Raw genomic sequence first — 21,796 nt, forward strand, 5'->3', positions numbered from 1 at the left:
TCAAAGCTCTCTGACATTTCAATTACGACATATTAGCCTCCCCTCCCTTGAGGATTTTTTTTTTGTAACTTCAATGAAATTCGTTCAATTTTTGTTATTTTATAGTTTGAAGTCAGCTACAGCACTCGTTGATATTTTTATTGTCAATTAATACATCTTACATGTAAACAGACTGTACCCTTTTCTGTTTTCTTTATAATTACAAACTCTTGAAATGTCAGTTACCTTTTCTAGTAGACATTGAGACGTTTGTGTGCAATCAAAGTTTCATGCATCGTCACAGCGGGGCATAGAAGAGCTGTGGGTTTAGTGCAAAATCTTGAGAGGGTCAATGTGAAGTGCATCAGGTGCGGTGCAGTTGCTCTCAACAATCACGGACATTCTTGTTCTGTAATTGCGGGTACATACACTCATCTGTACGAGGTATTTGTGGGGACCGAAAATGCTGTGGGGACAGCAGAAAGTCCCCATAACTCGGTCCTAATTTGCCTAACAATAAAAAACTTTCCCATAACGCGGTGTAGGCCTACCCATCTATTCAAAGGGTGTGTTTCACTTTCGTTGTCTTCTTCCCCCCAGTTTTGTCAAGCTTGCAAGCTGCACGCATACATTTCAAACTTCAATGATTATTTAAAAACAAAATGCACTGAAATCCACCTGTAGGTTAAATGCAGTGGGCACTTTTTGAATTATCAGCACATTCACTTGACTGATTTTCTTGCCCGTTTTTGTTGACTTTCCACAGGAAGATCTGGTGGTGTATCTCTTAGACATTGCAACAGGGACATTGGTCAGCCAAGATGGCCTAGCAGGAGTGGTGCACACTCTACCCAAATCAGGCCTAGCTGGGTAGGTAACGGGAACACATAAAGCCCAAGTTGTGTGATTGAATTATCACAAGTCAATCACAAGCCAATCACAAGCCAATAACAAGTCAATCACAAGTCAGTCTCAAGTCAATCACAAATCAATCACAAGTCAATCACAAGTCCAATCACAAGTCAATAACAAGTCAATCACAAGTCAGTCTCAAGTCAATCACAAATCAATCACAAGTCAATCACAAGTCCAATCACAAGTCAATAACAAGTCAATCACAAGTCAGTCTCAAGTCAATCACAAATCAATCACAAGTCAATCACAAGTCCAATCACAAGTCAATAACAAGCCAATCACAAGTCAATCACAAGTCAGTCTCAAGTCAATCACAAATCAATCACAAGTCAATCACAAGCCCAATCACAAGTCAATCACAAGTCAATCACAAATCAATCACAAGTCAGTCTGAAGTCAATCACAATTCAATCACAAGTCAATCACAAGTCAGTCTCAAGTCAGTCACAAGTCAGTCTCAAGTCAAATCACAAGCAACAGGTGATGAACAATGACAGGGGAATACCGGTTCCTTTGTCACGGTTCATTTGAATGTCTTGGCCACATAGCTTGACACTGACTGACTTATGATTAACTTGTAACGACTTGTGATTGACTTTTGATAACTTCAAAAAACTAGTGATAGACTTGTGATCAATTGTGTAGACTTGTGATTGATTTTGATTACAACAAATGAAGAACGCACACACATTTAGTTAACAGTTTTGTACTGAATACCAAGGTAAGATTATGGTGTGATGTACACATGTACATATGTGTACAAATTTTAACTCGATTTAATTTTACCTGGCTTTGACAATTTACCACGAAGCACTTACAGGCCTGGTTAGCCGCTTCAGAAGAACTGCTACCAGAAAATAGTGTTCAATTGACTTGCATGTCTAAAGCCGGAGAATAAACCTTATCACACGGAAGCCTACATGTATTTGAACTTGCCCAGTGAAGACAATAATTAAAGCAGGGAGTTAGGCAGGCTTGTGTGTCTTACACTGTCATGACTGTGTGCGACCTGAGTCAGTGCAGCCCCACACGACACTACTGTTATAAATACATGTGAGCAGCCTTGGGGAAGGCTCACACTTCAGGCTTTGAAAAGAAGACAGGAAAGCTTTCTCATTAAAGATTAAGACTCTTGAGCAATCATGAAAGGTTTTGATGGAAACCACTGCTTGATTGAGTAATTATTCACATGCGTGGGAGTGTTATCCACAGTTTCTGTACTAAGGCATCAGTGAGAGCAAGATAGGCACGGGGACGTTATTTGTCAACCCTGTTAATTCTCATGAATAAGGAATCCGTCGCGGAGCACCATCACAAGTGATGGCTGGCACTATCTTGCCACGTCTGCTAGCAGCCCCAGTCTGCAGATTCAGACTTGGCTGCCTGATGAGGGTCGGGGCGAGGGGTGTGATAGAGTACAGTGATCTTTGGTCTGTGTCCTTGTAGCAGGAGTGATCCGTAAACACTCGCCGATCAATACTGGTAGCCAAGGGCCCAATTCCAATGAACACTTTCTAATCACAGAAAACATTCGCTGAGCGAAAACAGGGTACCATCCAAGATGTCATGCATTGTATGTTGCATGCGACCGGTTCCCAGCCGATTTGTGCTTTGCGCTAAGCGGCCCTGATGACGATGGGCCAATTCCCATCTGGCCGCCCATGCTCTAATGAACCGCGAAACCCTCACCCCCTAATTTTTATGCATAATCCCCCCGGATTAAAGCGGTTCGTGTTTCACGCGCCACCGAGCTGCCGAGATTTAATTTGCGTTCGCTTGTTTTGGAAAGGGTGGGTCATTATCCAGTAGACTAGACTATAGTCCCCCTCCATTGTCGTCATCGAGGGGATATATGCCGCCTCTTTCTTTACCCAAAAGAGAAATCATAACATGTGGGCGCAATTTCGGATGAATTTGTCTGTCATCTCATGTCTCTGACTTTTTTGTGTGATTAATTACCTCCGTATTTTTGTTTACGTAGAAAAGAATTTGCAGATGTGCCTTTTGCCCTCCTGTGACCTCTTGCGATAGCAAACAATTTCCCGGCTGGACTCTGAAAGCAATTAAAGATCACATTTATCATTGGAGTTTTTCCCCCTCCTGTTCCCCAGCGAGTTTTGCCCAGAGGACAGGCAATAAGAACGCCATTCACCAGCTCCCACTAACGGAATCCAATAGATTAAAAAGCCCTCCGACAAATTATGATTTCATAAATTATTACAAAGCATGATTGAATCTGTCGCCATGGAGTGAATTATGAAAATTGTTCGGCAAGTGGACAAACCAACTGCAGCGACGTGTACTTTATTTCTAAGGCTAGCGGTTTCATTATGCTTGTGATGTCCAGGGGCTGATGCCATTGAGCTGCTAAACAAGTAATTATACTTGATACAATTAAAAATACTTGATTAGCACAAACCTGCAAGCCAAAATCTTATGCAATAAATACGCATTACTGTTGGTTATTAGCTCTTGTTGGTTACCGGGAAGCAATATTTACTGTATAGATGCTCCATGTACACGTAATTGGGCCCTTGTCTGACAAAGATATACAGTACATGTAGATAGCAAGAATATTTTTCTTGCACGTTGTTATTTTCTGATGTTATAAAGTGTAATCAAATATTTTGTGAGAACAAAAATGGTAGCAGCACGGAATTCATGAACATTTGCCATTATGCTTTAGAATACAAGGTATAGTGTATTGCAGAAACGACACAGGAAACAAATGTGTTGCCAGTGGCTATCCATGTCACATCATTCACAATTTTACAGAGCATTACTTACCCCCTAATGTGCAGCTGTACTAAAAGGATTCACATTTCTGTCCTTTATTTTACGAAAGCAAAGTAACTTAATGCAGGCCTGCTGATCCGGGTACATTCAAACTCATTCAATTCTGTAATATTTTCATTAAGAAAATCCCGCTCCGAAAGCCCGTAATTCTGAGAAAAAGCATGTTAAAGCACAGCACCGGCCAAAGTTTACCCTACGGGCAGAGAATTATGAAAGAACATGGTCACGGTGTCACGAGCGCATGTTACCGGTATTTTTGAATGATTAATGGTGTTTGAGTTATGACTCTGCCCTATTTCAGCGAAATGGCGAATTTGTTTTCCCAAGTTGGGGCTCGGCTTGGAAAATTCATGAGCTGTTAAATATTTATAATGAAAATCTCACATCCATGGGATTGTTGTATTGAGATTGGCTTACATGCCTGTCAAATATAGGCTACATGTAGGCTTTTAATAATTTTACAAAACATTCTTGCATTGATGTCATTAACATTTCAGAATCTGAAACCGTTCCAGATATATATATTTATGACAAACTTCCTTGGAAAATGTTTTTTTTTTGTATTAATGGGTTTTTTTTTTTAACCACCTGCTTTTTACCCCTGTGGACCTGGCCCTAATTGACCTATCACCGTTTGCGAGTTAACCACGCCCCTTAGACAACCCTATGGAATTTTGTACGTTAATTTTTGTTTGTCTCAGATTTTGCGCATTTGGCGTCCATTTGTACATGTATATCATGTAATTGGATAATATTTCACAAGCTGCGTTGACGCGATTCTACTGCGATAGGTTAATTCATTCTGAAGCCCTCCTTCAGATTTTGCCTGTGCATCGTGTGTTGACCAATTCCCTCTCCTTGTGTTACCAATCCCACCCCCCCCCCCCCCCCACGCCTCAAGTCCCTGCGCAAATGACCAGAAGCGGCCCGGTAAAACGTCCACTTACTGCGGGAAAACCGATACAAAAGCAACAAGAGCACTGTTTGCGCAGGCAATGCGAGGACAATCAGCAGGAACATATTACATGTACTTGAGATTGCCTGTGGCCGGTTTAAGCTCCCCTGTCGAATACCCTAGGAGATCTAAAAAAAAAAAAAATGCTAAATAGAATTATTTCAAGGCTCTATATTCAGGCCAAGTACTTTTGTAATGTGGTGAGTGGCATCTACTAGTGTTTCAAGAAATCTGAGTGCACATAAGATGGAATTCATCTTTAAAAGTTATAACGTAACGGTAGCTGCCTGTACTTAACAAGACCATTTTGATAAGCCCTACAACACTAAACGATAGGTCAATAAAATTTCTTTTGAGTTGGGCGGTGTAGCCTGGATGGTGTATGTGCATTTTGAAGGCGATTTTTTTATGTATTAACTTAAATATCTGAATAAAACTCATTATCATGTATGGATACTGCCTGGGGGAAACATGAACAGACGTCAGTCGCATTCCTAGACAGTTGTTTACGCCACTCTAGCATTACTTTCAGACGTTTACCCAAAACTATTAGTTCCCCACATGTTATGATTTCAGGAGCAGCTATGATATTGATGCCATCCTTGTCAAGTTGAAATGCATGTGTACATAGGCTCCGAATATCGCATATAGTCCATTGGGTAGCCCAAACCAAGTATTCGATATCATCATGGTCAGATTTTTAACAAGGTGTGAATAGCTGTGCTCCTTCACCAAACCCCGCATAGGCCACAACGCGATCCATGAACCCCACTGAATAAAGTAGTATCCAGTTTCAGCACTGTCATATATACATCTCTCACAGGCATTCATTTCACGATTGCATGACAGTCATACTTTCCTAACACCTCTGGTTCTTTTTTTTTTAACTTCTTCTTCAGGAAATGCACTGAAGAGCGGCATCTGATAGTAGCTGGGGAGTTAGACATTGAGGATCCTCTGAGTGGACTGTTACCCAGCACGTCACCCACGCTCCCTGAAAACAGAAGAGGTAGGAACAAACTTCTTTCTCCCAAAGTTTCCCCCCCAATTTTTGTGTGTGTGTGGGTGGATGGAACGTCTGCTTCTAGTGTCTACTGAGTTATCCAGGTTTTATCCATTCTAAATTATCCACAGTCTTTTGCTTACACTGGATTCTGTACTGGTTTAGTTAGGCCGTCATGTCTTCAAGGAAGTCAGCATGAATAATCATGAACTTCAGACTAACAACAAATTTGAAGCTTTGCCAATCGGCAGCTGAAGGATTGAGAATGATTGCAAGGGATGCTACTGTCTTGTAATCGCTGAATTTGAAGTGATGGATCTACAATTCCACACACAAATTGTGCATTTGCTTTGACCCCAACTCTTCTGAATCCAAACTTTGGTAATGTTCTGTTTGATTTTGGAAATCTGAGTAGTGAACGAAAGACCCTTTGTTGTGTAGAGCTGTTGAATCCTGTTTTTAACAGGCTGTCATCTACATGAACATTGTATTGTGATTCGGATATCCATTGATTGAGGGCAGAGTTCTTGTTAAATAAAAGGCCCATTCCTTGTAATTATCTGGTAACATCCTTCCTGATTTTTTATTAGGGCCCTCCGTGAAGTACACTTGTTAAAATACACTCAATGTGGCTTCGTACTCATAATTCAGGGCTGGAGTAGGCCTACCGGTACTAATCTAAAATAGATGCTGAAAACTGTGATAGTTCAGTTTCTCCAGTGTCCTGCATGCGAGCTGTTGTTGCTTGAATCAAATAAAAGCATGAAATAGCCTTCAGCATGCCATTTGGATGTTTTGATGTCACACAGTACCGGTATTTGTTTTAGCCGTCTCACCACAGTTGTGTTGTGATTTGAACCCCAGACAGGTCCGGCAGCCCAGCGCTAGGCTGCACAGGGACTGCATCTATTTACCCTAGATTTCTTGGAGAGAGAAAACGACGCTCTAACGTTCACACTCTTCACGACGAGATTCCACTCTCTCTCATTCCCCCAGCCGTCCCCTGCTGTGATTCCATCTCACCATCTTAATTACATCCAACTCAATACTTCGTCCTCCCGTTGGTTCCGATATCCCCAAGATGATTTCTCAAAATGATCCTTTCCCTGTAACCTTCCCAAGCCCTCCACCTTCTTGTTCCTTCTGTGCGCTTGTCCGCCTTCCGCGGCTCAGTCGCGTTTTTAATTGCCGGGAAATTGCCGGGTACGATTGCGATCAGGGTTTTCCGCGCGCAGTGGTTACTGCAGTTTGAGTGTCGTCGGTAGAAGGGACTGGGCTTATCAGCTGCATATCAGGGGCAGTGTGTCTATAGGGCCCTCCGGCCTGTTCGTGGCTTGATGAGTCTGAGAGATACTATCATCCATGCTTTTCCCGCTTGTGGGACTTTTTATTATATGGCTCGGTATTTCTGGTTTCAGTTTGATATTTTGTTGGCCGGTAGGGCTTTCTGGACTTAGGCGGTTGCGGTTAATGAAGTTATGTGTTTTTTTCTTTGAAGATATTATTTCTCCGTTTCATATGGCATGTTATTCACACTTGGAATGCATTTATAGTTTATTAAATGCAGGGGTTTTGGTCTGCATGTGGAAAATGGATGTTCATATTTTATTAAATTAAAAAAAAAAACCACATCAAATCTGCTGTTAAGTTCAGTGTATGTGTCCCTACATGTATACTGTACATACTGTAGTAATGAATAAGTAATTGTAATGTTAGGTCTTCATACGTACAATGTACCGGTACGTTGAATCAATAGTTAACTTGACTGTCAATACATCCTTTGGATCTGCAAGCCTACATGCAGTAAGACCAAACAAAGCACAGGAGCAAGAGCAATTTGTATTTAATCCAAACAAGGGACTATGAAAGTGCATGTCTCCAGGAAGAGAACTCATCATTTCAAGTCTTTCTTAAGATAAAAGAATGTTCCATATTTTTTGGTCTGTTAAGAATCTCCAATTTAGCAGCAGAAGTTCTGGATTGCCCCCGAGGTGACCCAGACATTGGCAGATTGGACAGTCAGTGGCTGTTGTCGAAATTAAAACCTTTTTCCAGAGATACAGTCTAGAGGCAATTCTAGAACCTTTCCAAAATTCCTGGCATGTCTTTCAGTTTTGTATTAAAATCCATCATGCGTACATAGGCAAAATATAAAGACTATGTTGACCACCAGTACAAGGGATAACGTTGGGATGTAAAGGGTTTAATAGTTCCTGTTTTCAAGGGATAACGTTGGGATGTACAAATGTAAAGGGTTTAATAGTTCCTGTTTTCAATCAGAGATTTTGTACCCAACTGATGGCCTCTCTTGAGTCGCCGCTCTGATGAGTATCCAGATATTAGTGGAAATGTTTTTCCTGAATTTACACTGTACCGGTACCACTGTGCTCAGCAATAGCATGTGTACACCATACACTGTACATTTAAAATTCTTCTACATGTACATGTAAGTCTCTTATACATGTAAAAATGCACCAAAAATACGCATCCTCTGCCAGAGAAGTGACCTTTTTGTCCTGTTCACTCTGTTGCTAACCAAAAAAAAAAGACAGGTAATTCCTCTGCAAGAAGCTTTTCCATTAACACATGTTCTGTCCATTTTGTGTCTGTTGCACATAGTATAAGTACGGTACGTGTACATACATGTAAAATGTGCTCCCAGAAAATGCGGCTTGAATGTTTTGACTCCCACATGCCTCAATTCTCTCTCTCTACTGATTACGATTCTCCACCACCTCATCCCACCTACGCCTAAGTCTAAAAGGGCAGGCATTGCAGCCTGACCCAATTTCGGCATAAGCTGGTGTCATTTAACCATCCTTAATGCTCCGAGAGTTGCTTCACCTGACCTACTTCCAATACCAATAATCTGTATTTAAATGCCCCAAGACTGGAACAGAGGGAATAATCTGACACCTGCCCACAGAATCCAACAAGATCCTGCTGTAGCCAATTTTCTGTTGAATCTTGTGTGATCTGAGCAGTTAATACCAAGTGACCTTTTGTTTTAGTTGTTGGTTTCTGTTGGATTCAGCGCCATTGCTGTTTGGTTCTGTTGGACTTTATAGGGTGCCAAGTGAAGACTTACAATGTAAGATGTTATGGTTTGGAAGCGAAAACCTCTTACACTCTTATCTTAGCAGCACAAAAGATCAAAATTGAAATGACTGCATACAAGTATTATGATGAGGTGATAGAGAATTAAAAAGATTTTGGATGTGTTCACCACTTACAGGTGGAATTTTGATCAGGTGGCATAGGCATGTTGGATGTTGGATCCAGATTTGGATTTTTAACACTGGTTAACACTCCCCTGAAGTGACATCCACAACGAAATGCCATAAGGAAGAACGGAGCACCGACATGTAATTAATAAAGACTTTGACATTAATCCAGCGCAAAGATTTTGAGTTAAGAAAACAGTGTAGAAAGACATTAGAGCTTGAAATTCACATCACCCCGATATCCGATCAATCATCAACCCAGCTCTCCCTGTACCTTCCTCTGTTCAATTCCACTCCTGTGCATTAACACATTGTCTGTCCCTTGTCATGCCTCCTGTTCTGGGGCTTCAAGTACGCAATATCCTGCTTCGCCAACAGTATTCATTCCTGTTGATAAATCCAGTCTCTGAATGATGCTCAGATTTGTGTTGTTGATCCCTCTTGACCACGTCACACTGATAATTTTTCCAAGTGAGCTTTGACCACTGCTTTCCTATATCATTGTGTCCCTTGTCCCTTGAGTTGTATACATTGACTTGTTATTGACTTGAAAGCAATTATGTACACAGCCAAGTTAGCGTGCAGACTAATTACATGTGTGTGTAAATGCTTACATTTAGAATTTACAAAAATGTACATCACTGCGACGCAAATTCCATCTTATGAATAGTTTCATAGCGGAACTGCTGCTACATCAGATTCGAACCAGGCAACTGATCCCGCAAGCTCGGTGGAGGAGTGCTAAGACGCCTGCACTAGAAAGTACGAGGTCGTGGGTTCGAGTCCCGCCCGAGTGTTTTTTCCTCGCTTTCACTCGGGGAAGGGGGGGGGGGGACACATTGAGTATATAGTGTTTATAATTCAGTGAAAGGCAAACCTAATATATAATTTACATTTAGAAAGTTATCCTCAATACAACATGGCTTGCACGTGCGTGACAGAAATAAAGAGAGAACATAGTGCATGTGAACAAAACATTGAGTTAATTGGGTCAACCTATTGTACAGTAAAATTTCCATTTAAACATATTTGAACGTTAATTTGATTTGTGAGTATGGCTGAAAAAATATGAGGAGACATGATCAAGGCACTACCTTTAATTCAGTAATGTGAAGCATATTCTTAGAGGTACACCCCTGGCAACATAAAGGTATGAATGGTACTATGCCATCATTCATTTCTCCTCACCGGTCATTTGCAGGTGGCCTATTTGCTAACCTCCCTCAAACCATCGCCGGTGTACGTGGAACTTGTGCGATGAATTCATTTTCCCCTGAGCTAAACAGAAAATTTCCTGTCTCCTTTACAAATCCAGCATCCCCCATTCAGTTGTCTTCCTTGCACGATTCCACCCAAAGTGGCACGTTTGATGTATTGATTACACGAGCTGCGTGACACTTTGTGTTTCTAATTGGCTCCGTCCTATAAACATTAACAGACTGGTCAAATTAAACAAATCTCTGCCTCTGTCATTTTCTACACACACATTCACACACACACACCCCCCCCCCCCAACCAATTTAGATGCACTGCCGAACACATCTCAATTCATACACATGTACTGTACGTGTACTGTACTACTTTCCAATTTGTGCATTTCGCAAAATACACATTTGCCTTAACTCCTCAGGCATTTTGCAAGGAACAGTTCTGAATTCTCCGAAATCCACTCTGGTGCTGTAAACCAAAAAGTGCATTATTTGTTCTTTAATTTGCTAGAGTAATCAGTCCACAATATTAAGTTATTGTGGGAGGGCTATTCCTTCCACAATACTGCAAAATCCTCTAAAAATCCGGGGAATGGACCAGTATGGTTAGGGGTATACGCTAACATCCATGTTTAAAGCCTCCTCCATTAACCCAGATAACGAGAGTCGTCGTTGATTCAAGAGTGTCATTTCAATCACTACACCTTTCATTCATTTCATAAGTGGAAACTGGAAAAACAATCTGCTGTGAAGTACAGTAATATGTCGACACCCTCTGACATGTACGCTGGTGTACCGCGACCCTCTTGCACCGAACACATTGCACGTTGGGTAAATGTTAAAGGTACATGTAGAGTAATATATCATTGCAGCCATCCAAAAAGTAATTAACTGACAAAATTATTGTTGAAAAGTATATACTTGGTTTAAAGATAGAAATGGCACTAAACTCCCTGTGAAATTAGTCTTTCTGGCATGCTGTCATTTTGAAGAAAACAATGAAAGAATGTCATTTTCAAAGATGTGTCTAACGACGCATTTTTGGAAATTTCCGTTAGTACATGTAGTTCGTTTTTAATTCGGCAAAGCCCTGAATGGGTGTGTGCAAGGGTTGACACGACACACGTGTGCGTGCGGTTGCTATAATTCGTCGGTTCAGTGCATGACATCGGCTGAATGAGAACGTGTCCCAGACGCTGATTTCGGGCGTAATTCAAAACATGACTTGGCAACTTTTGAATTGAAATCGAGATCCTAGAATATTGTTTTCTCGGAATATAGAGCATTCACTGAGCTAAAACTTCATCAGGTTTTGAGCACTTTGGTTGCTTCAAACGAAAAAAAAATGCACAAATGACAAATGATGTACTCTACCTTTAATGTCAGATGCCAATTATGGTACTGAGCCAGCTGTCCTGAAAATACCCATAAAAACTCGAGAAAAACTCCAGGGACTCTGTGCGCATTCAAATTAATTTATTCACAAGAAAACGTCCCACTCGTCCACAAAAAAACTGACAGCAGTGGTGCGGCTTTTTGTCGTTCCCCGTTATTATTGCCGCACAAGTTGTATTTTTATTTCCGCCATGGAAAGGACAGTCCCCAGCCTATGCAAACAACTTTCCTACCGCCAATCGATCGAAGCCGCTCTTGGAAGAATCAGATTATTAACTTGGGGAGAGGAGCTCAAACACTCAGAAGAAAAAAGCCGGCCGCGAATTTTGATTGGCCATGTTTCATTTATGAGCCCTTTTGATTCTGTTTGTTGGGGGTTCCGGTAGCACCTAATCTGATAGCCTTACATGTATGTTTTGTACATGTATGTAAATTTGTTCCATTTCCCCTCTCTATACAGAGCTCTACTTTTTACCGACCATCTGATCCAAGTGCGGATGTCAGTTTTGTCTTTCATTTCTAATCTTTCGAAAAAAGCAGAAATGCTCCCCACATTCCTCATCTGAATAAATTTGATTCCGTTAGGCCAAAAAAAAGAAGGCTCCGGTTTCTGGTCTGCGCGCGCGTCGTCGTAGCCATGCGCGTCGGCAAAATGAAAAAGTGTTTTTTTTTCAATGTAAGATGATGTCTCAAAACCGCCAAACTCACTGGTTTGACTGGAATCTTGCTTCTGCACAATTTTAACGTGTTTTTAGATGGGGTTACGATTGAGTGTAAGCTTTATGTGGCCTCTTTGGGCTCCCATATATTTTGCACTAAATTTAGTCGGGCACCATTTGCAGTCATCAGCCGACATTTGAAGGAAAAAAAGAGTTAAAAAACAAAAAATAGCCGCGTTGCCACACCACTTTTGGGGCAAGCTCCATACCAGAAACCGAAGACTTTTTTTGTGGCCTTAGGCTATTTAGTTGTTTTAAATTGAAAAAGAAAATAAACCGAGAATGCACACAAAAGAAACAATTTATTGTACTGCATTTGGTCATTGACTGCAGTTTAACTCTAAGTTGCATACAGTGTGCTGAAATATCATGCAGTCCCCACAAGAGATGGCAAGCCATTTGTAGGGCTTAGGGGCTTGAGCATCACAGCGCATTGTTTTGATTCAGTCTAATTGAAGCCTTTCAATCCATACTCAGAGTAAAAACACTATGCATGAACCCCCCCCTCCCCCCACCCCCTCCCCCCACCCCCAATCCCCAGACTGTCATCCACACTACCTACATGTAAGTTCAACTGCCTCCCCACACAAGAGTCTTTTGCTTCCTATACGAAACCAATTTCGCAGTGAGAAATCCTTTTCCTTCTAGTGTCTCACTCGAGAGAACTCCTTAAGTCTCCAGAATGATTCTCTCTGCACTACCCAACTGCATCCCATACCAGTCATACATTACTTAATTTCCCACAGGAAACCAAGTTCGCTTTTGTGAAAATCACTCGTTTGCCCATGGATAATCCTCAACGCACGTATACAAGAACACATTCTAGTGTTCACCCACAAAACTCCCAGTCTCAAGTCTGAATACCCGTCTACACCGCTGGCTCCATTCTCTCCGCTGTCATTTGTTTTCTTAACGTGTTCATCATGAGCTTCTGTCTGGACCTTTGCACCCCCTCACCCCCCCTCCCCCTTCCCCGTCATCAGAATGGTGCTATCACTACAGCAGCCTCCAGAAAATCTCAGCTAAACAAACGCTGAGCCGAGTTGCTGGCGGGTCTGGAGAATGCTCTCCAAAGCCCCATTCTCTTTTTTCTTATGATTATTTTAACTGGGGGCACCCTACATGCATAATCTGACCTAATTCAAACTCTTTGCCCGTGGGCCTGCTGGTTGCCAGTGTTAAAGGACTCCGGTTTGAGAAAAAAAAGACCAATTGCCACTTCAAAGGCGTACCGGTACATCAGTAAATCTTACATGTACATATTGAATAAGGTGCAAAAAAATCAATGTTCCCTGAACATGAATGTTATTTCAGATTTTTTTTTTTTTAAATAATTTTTCGGTGCTGTAATTTAAATCCTGCCATTTTATATCCAAAGCTTTGTCTGAAAATGTTTTTTTTTTTATGAATTTTTTTTTCAACCTTTCTGATAAAACAATCATTTTCTTTGAGATGAGGGTGTTCTGTTTTTAGCAATTTACAGAAAAAAAACTATTGGATAAAATAATGGGTTTCTTTTGAAATGTGATTTTGTTCTCATCTCATGCATAAACAGATTTAAACGGTGGCAATAAACATGCCGTTAAATTCTAATTTGAATTAAAATTTTAGACAATTTAACGAAGATTGTTTGTAGATGTGTACATGCGCTTGTCTTAAAAGGTGTTACGTTTTGAATTTCAATTTTTGTTGCATATTCAGCTAATGCCGGTACCATGCCAGAATAATCCATCTGTCAGCATGGAACAGTTTGTGGTATTAGATGCATATCTCACAGCGGGCTACTTTAATTTGCTCCATTTATCCATCCTTCATCACACACAAATATCAGCATTGGCCACAGCCCTAGGAGATCCAACAGCGACGGTTTATTGCGAGTAACGCCTGGAAACCCTTGCAGTTATGAAATTATTATCTCCATAATAAAAAGAGGTGGTGGCGGTTTGGGGGGGGGGGGGGTCCTACAGGAGACACAGTGTGTCGGTCGACGCTGGTAACCACTCAGAAAGCTCTGAACCGTTTCTCGGCATCGCTGTGGTTTGGCATACCGCCCACCACCGTCATCGTCTCGCGATATAAGGGGACGAGGGAAAATTACCGGGGGTTGATGCAGTGGCGTAAGCGTCTGAGACCGCAGAAGCGGGACACGGCACACATGTTCCCCAGACCCACCGTGCAGCTCTAATCCAATCATAGTCGCCGATAATCTAATTTGGCCGCTTCACGGATCTTTAATTTGTGTATCAAATAGAGGAGCTAGAGACAGAGAGAGCGAGTGAGGATAGCAATGAGTTTGTTAAAAGCGCTTCAAATCGGTGCTTTAGTTTAAAGTTCAAAAACCCCTGGACTGGTCTGGCTTGGATACTCTGGATTTTATTTCGTGTCGGGTGCAGTACGTGCGTGTGTTTGCAGTGCTGGTGTATCACGGTCAGCCAGTAAGCCAACGACGCCCCGGACGGAGAGGGCAAAGAAAAAAAGTGCAGACCTGTGATGATGAGTATCGGAGTGTCAAAAACGGCATGACTCAAGGGCCTTATATCAGTTGTTGATGGTCTGGTCCTGGGACTGCACATCAATCGGATTTTGTGACTGCCACACATAGTAAACGACGATACAAGGACCCAGCGTGTCGCATAGTTTGGGTGTTACACACTCACTGGATGACTCGTGTAGTCATGATTCATGAATAGCTGCATGTAGTTCACCAAGTCGTCAGAGAATTGTACCAAAAACTACAAGTACCATCATCATCGGCCCATCTCTCTCTCCTGAATTAGAACTGTCTCTTTTCTCATCTTTCTTCTTCCTTGGCTTGTTTCGCTCAACGTGACCTGCAGATTTCCAAAGGATTTTTCCTGGATTTTTTTTTTTTAATCGTGAGGAGTGGATCCGGGATGTTTCGCCGGTGATGGACTGCCAATTCTCACGAGGCCCGGAGCCATCTAATTCATTGTACGTGGCACGATTCACAGACGGGAGTTTACATATTCTGTGGACGAGCAGTTTTTTAATTTAACGAGATTTGGCAAGTTTGGCAAATTAGCTTTTTTCAGCCAGATTTCCCTCCAACCTTGCAACAGAAAGAGATTGACATTCACACATGAATGTCTGCCTCAAAAATAGAATGCCTTGCTTTACATCCACCTTCGGATTTAATATAAATGCTAATTTCTTTTTTAACTCCTGGAGCAAATTTGGACAAGGATTTCTTGTTAAATCAGCCTTGGAAAAAAAATTACCTCAAATCTCAACTGTATAAAAGGTTGGAATGATCTGAGCTTGCGACATGCTAGAAAACATACTTGTGGATTTGATTGGAACGAGTGACGTGACCAGTGAAATACAATTGTAATTATTTTCTTGATGTATATTGATTGAATTTCTGAGCACTCAATCAAATTGAACAAACAATCATCGCAAAATCTATCAGATATAAATGAAAAGAAACTACTTGGGAGAATTTAATTGGATGGATTTGCAGTTAATCAAGATATTATTTTAAGACAATTTTCAGTTTGTAAAAAGCAAGTCACGTTCTTGTTTTTTTAGCTGAGTGACATTTCTTTTTTTTTCTGTGTTTGTTCAACAGTTGCTTGTTTCCCTATAGTGGAGTCAGACAACACTAGGGTGGTGGGCGTTATTGTGGTGAGTACAATTTAATTTGTTTTCAATCAATCTGGATGTGAATTAATAGGGAATACCGCAGAGAAAGAAATTGTGAAATCAAGTGTTACAGGGAGAACAGGGGTGTGTTCCCTCAACAATTTCCATTATAGTAATAATAATAAAATTAAATTAAAAAGAAATCAGGAATATCAGACTGACCGTACCAAGTCTCATGCCTCATAGTCAATTCACTTGCTCAGACGCCGGACAATCGTAATCACAATGCTAAATTGTTCTAAAAATATATTTTGGGGGTTGTTTTAGGGACCAAAATACGGAAACGTTTTTGTGTTTTTTGGGTAAAGCGTTTTTGGCGACTTCGGTTCTGCGTGAAGCGTGGCAAGAGACAACCTTGTCCCCAAGGCCAGCCAATGGCCCGATAATGAGATTATGATCAGCGCTGCACTCCTGCAGTAACCTTGCAGCTGTACAGTAGGCGTCATATTCCTACCGATATTGTTGATGTCCCCTAATGCGGCGTGCCCCCCTAACGTGGCACACTTCATTTTTTTTTGCCTATGGTGCCTTGCTCTGAAGGAAACATTTTACCTCAAATACATTTTACCTCAAGTACATGTAATGAAAGTTTATCAAGCTCTAAAAATTCCACTTCATAAATCTCGAGTTTACGTACCTGTAACAAACTAAACAAATTTTATTTTGGCGTGATATCAAATTAATTTTGTGCACAAAGAACCCTGTTAAATTACGTCCCCAAATAAGAAAATAATTTGCTAACAAACCTGTAGTTGGATACATCAGTGGAGACAATGATTTATTATAATTTGTCAACTTTAAAGAAATTCTTAAATGTTAACTTGATATTTTCCGAAGGGCGCCACATTGGGGAACACTCGGGCGATTTTGTGCCCAATTTCCCCGGACGCCACCGTTTTTTTTAATTTCGGCCTTTGCGGCTCGCACTGTCACACGACTAGGTTTTGTATGATCTTGGCATCTCTGGGAATTTTTTTAAATTCATGAATATATGCAATAATTTGCATTGTTTGGATGAGTAGAGCACACCGCAGATGCGAACAGGAAATAAACGGTGGATTGATTTGTTAACTTTTGATAATCAGCAGAGCATTCACCCACGGGCACTGGCCTTGAAAACAATGTCTGGATTACACAGTCAGTGAGTGAACAATTGACAAACATTTGTTAGGAGTTTTCATTAAAAAAATGTCCATCAAAAATGCATGGCACATGTCCATTTTTTCCCTCTTAAATTGAAAACAGTAATTTTTCTGAAAAAGTTCCACTGGGGGGAAAAGTCATTAAATAACAACTGTTTGTTTGTTTGTTTGTTTGTTTGTTTGAATTGCTTGTCATGGTTGAGTTTTTTCCTTGGCAGTAGAGTTTTAATCCTGCTGATACATAGTAAAAATTACAGACTTTCAAAGAAACAATGGCTTAGACTTCTTCCCTGTGAGCCAAGAAGTGTCAGATTCAAATCCTGTCAGTGTTGGCCTTGAAGTGATCACATCATAACAAATGGTAGCTTCTTGTCAAACATTTGTTTATTTTGGTTGATACTGCCCCTCATAATTATTGCCAAAACATTGTCAAGATAGAGGAAAGAATTGATGCCCTAGCAGGATACACATAAATGTACCTGGGGTAGTTGCCTTTTTAAGAGTTTTTTCCCCCATAAATTAGCATTTTTACAACTTTTGCAGAAGCTGAGTAGCTTTCTCAATCACCATACATATAATTTCCAACTCAAAGCAAGAACAGTCTGGGAATTGAATAAATGTTGATCAATTGATTGAATCGTGCATCAGTGACTAATAAAAATAAATGGAATGAAATCTTGCTAGTTGAGCAAACAAGTGTTTCTTGGAGCTGTGTTTGCCCAGTGCTGCTGATAATCTTTGCTTAGGCCATCAAGTTTGTAGGAACATCACTTAAAGACTGGAGTCCTACTCAACCGAAGTGCCCATCTTCATTTTCATCCTCCGATTTCCTAGTCATGTGTCCGAGCCCCTCCTCGTGTTTCCTCAATTTGTCCATTTGTCGGCAGAATGTATTTAACCCTTATTTCTTTCTTAAGTGATGTAATACATCCCCTCTCGCTGATGATGTTCCCCGGCCCCTCCGGGTCTTGAAACACCATCGCTCCCCTCCGTCAAAAGGCAACGATCGTGGGGGGTTCTCTAACAGCACGGCAGCAAATGGCCCATGCGGTGGGGAATCAATCGCCGAATTGCCCCCGGGCGTCGCTGATAGAGACCTCAGTATCGACTGAAGAGGGCAAGGTAGTGTGGATGAGACATCCTGGACTCACCAACTTCCTCCACACTGACTGCAAAACACTCCCTCCGCTCTTGGAAATTCTTTTCTATCTCCTTGCTGAAAATCTCTCAAGTGGAAAATAACATTTCCGACCAACGGAGCTTTCTTGAACTGCCTGTCTTGTCTGCTTCTCTGCTTCCCACTCACTCTCTGGAGGGTGCTCGCCCAAACCAAAGAAACGTCTTGTGCCCCGGGGGCGGTGTCCATCACACATCCAATTTTCCTCCTTGCAGAGAGTGAAAAGGGCATCATTAGCAAAGATTCCGATCATCGGACCAACTTGGGAGGGAGTCATTCCGTGTATTGACTTAAGTGTGGAGACTACTGCTCTTTCTATTAACGGCCAACTGGTACATGCACTGAGTTTTGTACCATGATTTTTGGGAATCGTAGACTGCGAGTATTTGACTAAGAAAAGGTAAGTCGTGCTATCTGTACTTTTTGCAATCTCATGTAGTGCTTGAATAAGGGGAGAAAGTACAGTGAACGACCAACAATACTAACACCTGGCTTGAACTGTCTCCTGCAAGTTTTAGTCAGCTGCTCTGTTGGCATTTGGGAGAAAAAGGGAATCTTGTAGGCACTCGTACATACGGTATATGGAACGATGGGGAATGTAATGTAATGTACATATGCACATATTGCAAAGTGTGATGAACTGGTCTTTACTGCAACGTGAATAACCTGACTGCAGTTAATGTACCAAGCTAAAGGCAGCGTGCAGGTGGTGTACATTAACTTTACAATTTAGATCTCTGAGAACATTAATGGCTGGTAAAGATCATTTGATCTTAATTATTCCTGTAATGATTGCCATTCGAGTCATTGCCCATAAGCAATGAAGCGCTGTAATTTATGCACCCCTTGTTTTGCTTCATTTTCTTCAATTGATGCCTTTGCGCACTAGCCACACGTGCATGTACTGTATGCACTCATGCATGGTTGCTGTCCATCAAGTACAAACACCTATGAGTACATCTTGTGTGCTCTCCCTACTGTGTCTTGAGCTCATGCACAAGGATTCCTCCACAGTTGAACATTACAGTGTTTAAAACTGCCCTGGTGTGGCCAAGAAGGCCTAAGATGCTGCATGCAATATGCTTCAGACCACAAGGAATATCTAAACTGTCTTAGATTTGAAGAAAACGAAGGCGAGAACCAATCTGAGGTACATTTTCAGCTCTTGCCAGTTGACAGGAAGAAAAAGTGGCCCTCCCCCTCCCAATGTTAAAATGTTTTGTCACCCAAAATGCCGAATGTTGCGTAGCACAGGTTTGATGCCGCAGTGTCAAGAACAAGCGTTAGATATATCGCCAGCGTGAATTTATTCAGTCAATATTGCAGACTGACCAAAGGCCAGAAATATTCGTTTTGACAGTGAATGATTTCTGACCTTTAGAAGCTCCGCCTTGGTAATAGCTCATCGGATCCATAACTAGGTTACTAGTTAAAAATAAGGGGGGAAAATGCCACCAAATGTCCAGTAGTAAAAGTGCAAGTACAGTGCACAGGGTACCTTCAAAAATTGTGTAAGAAGTGTAAACAGAAGCTTAGCCGGCTTATCTTGGTTAGAAGGAAATATTGAAGACAATTCTTTGTAGTTATATCTCATGATTTAACAGGACTGGAAATAAATAAATCAGTAGTTTCCATGAGCCTTTCAGAGAAAAAAAATTCACAAGCTTTTTTGGGCGGGTTATGAGTACAGTGTGCATACACCGGTAATTTCCAGGTTTATAATTTGTGCTGCAGTGGATATCAGATACGGAGTTGGGTAGGAGAGGATTTTTTTCCCCTGTGCTTAGGGCTTGTGCTTGGCTAGTGTCATAATTAGCTACTTCTATAAAAAATTAAACTTGTTAGCTACCAGCACTTAAAACAAATGAATAATAATGAAAGACTACACAGATCTTCAGCATACAGTACATGCTGAGGTTGTCATCTTTATTCACTGTAAAGCTCATAATGCACTCAATAAAGACTAGTGTTCATTCGAACAGTTAAACTTTAAATTATTTAGACTTGTGCTAAAGGTACCGGTTACGCTACATGCGCAACTCATCAAAAACATATACTTTACAGTGTGTACCTACGTGTACATACAGGTATGTAAGTGTCATTGATGATTTCTGCCTATCTGCAGGGCTTTGGTTAAAAAAGAGACAGTAAAAACATCTGAACAAGACATAATGTGCTTGTGTAGGAAATGGGCAATTCCACAGATTGGTAAACCTCAATTAGAAAGTTTAACAAATCCAAATGCCACAAATTTAATATGTACCATTTTGAAGCTTATTACAATGCACCGGTACCGGTATATGTAGTATCATAATGATGCATTGGTCCATCTTTCCCAATGGGCACCACTTTGAGCAGTTTTAATCAGCTCGCCTTACTTGAGTTTATGAGAAGTCCTTGATAATAATCTCTACCTCTATAATCTAGTGTTGGTACTAATTATTGTGTATATCCAATTTAATGTATGGTACCCGTTTCATGTACAGTGAAACCATCCCAGTATTGTGAAAATTAGGGCTGTCCATTGCCATATAAATTAAAATTTGATTTTTCCAAACTGCATTTGACCAAATATTTGAATATTCGAAACTCGCTGAGCAGTTCACCAGCTGCAACAGCCTGCCGCGTCGTTCAAAGTTGTACGCAAAGTGCGCCAATTAAAATTTGTGTGCTGCTTCACTATGCATGGGCCACTGGAGTGTTTTGCACTAGGCCGGCCAAAGTATGTTAAATGTCAAGGGTTTTAACCTGCTAAAAGGATGGGAACAATGAACTGCCGTTGACCAAAAAGTTACCGTCGACCAAAAGGTGGCATCGGACAATAAAGCGCCACAGTTTTACAATTAAAATAACATTCCACTCGTGTGTGTGTGTACATAGTTTTTATTTTTCTCCCTGAATATTCGAACCAGCAAAATGCGGTTGATGTTCGAGTAATCTAATATTTGGGACGGTACTAGTGGAAAAATAAATGGACTGGCCGAATGGCTCTCCCTGTGAGATTCTCCTACATGCACCAACGCACACCAATGATTGTAACGGATGAAGAGTGAAAGGCAGGGCTCCCTATGGACTTCATCAAGTCATCACCTCATTGCCGATATCTCTCTGACCAGCAACAGGACATTTTTTCAAGGCTTCGCAGACGGCACGATCAAATGGTACCATCAAATGACTGGATGCAGTCAGCCGTGGGTACGATAGATCCACCTGGGGTTTGGGTTATCGTCACATCTCCATTATTTATATTCCTTTCTTTCTAAATCATCCCCTTTTCCATATGGGCAGTTTCACGGTGTCGGACGTACGTTTTGGACAATTCAACAGAATGCATGATAAAAGTTAGAATCTTAAAGTGGATTTTAATTATGATAAAACTTATCAGTCAGTTACCAGACAAATTTGTGTGTGTGTGTATACACTTCTTACTTCTTCAGTTATAGGTAACTAACAGCTGAACTGTTAGACATGATCTACATGTACATGTTTTAAAAACAAGTGGTTTACATGATAAAGCCGGCCCTTATCATATTCAAAGAGCTCATCATTTCTTGAAATTCCCTGCAGTTTCTAGAAGCTTTCACTGAATTCCAAAAGGTCTAGTGACTAAGCGTGGTCAG

At 41.1% G+C, this 21,796-nt stretch overlaps 1 protein-coding gene across 2 annotated transcripts in view; it reads left to right on the forward strand.

Moving 5' to 3' along the window:
- LOC119728767 (cGMP-dependent 3',5'-cyclic phosphodiesterase-like) overlaps positions 1 to 21,796 on the forward strand; it is a 118,443-nt gene that overhangs the window by 41,708 nt on the left and 54,939 nt on the right. For both annotated transcript variants that reach the window (XM_038201146.1, XM_038201147.1), the window contains exons 4-6: positions 746 to 849; positions 5,545 to 5,654; positions 15,784 to 15,839. In XM_038201146.1, coding sequence (XP_038057074.1) covers positions 746 to 849; positions 5,545 to 5,654; positions 15,784 to 15,839 — 270 coding nt within the window. The remainder of the gene's footprint in view (positions 1 to 745; positions 850 to 5,544; positions 5,655 to 15,783; positions 15,840 to 21,796) is intronic.

Source organism: Patiria miniata, unplaced genomic scaffold, assembly GCF_015706575.1.
Source record: "Patiria miniata isolate m_02_andy unplaced genomic scaffold, ASM1570657v1 HiC_scaffold_20, whole genome shotgun sequence".
NCBI lineage: Eukaryota > Metazoa > Echinodermata > Asteroidea > Valvatida > Asterinidae > Patiria > Patiria miniata.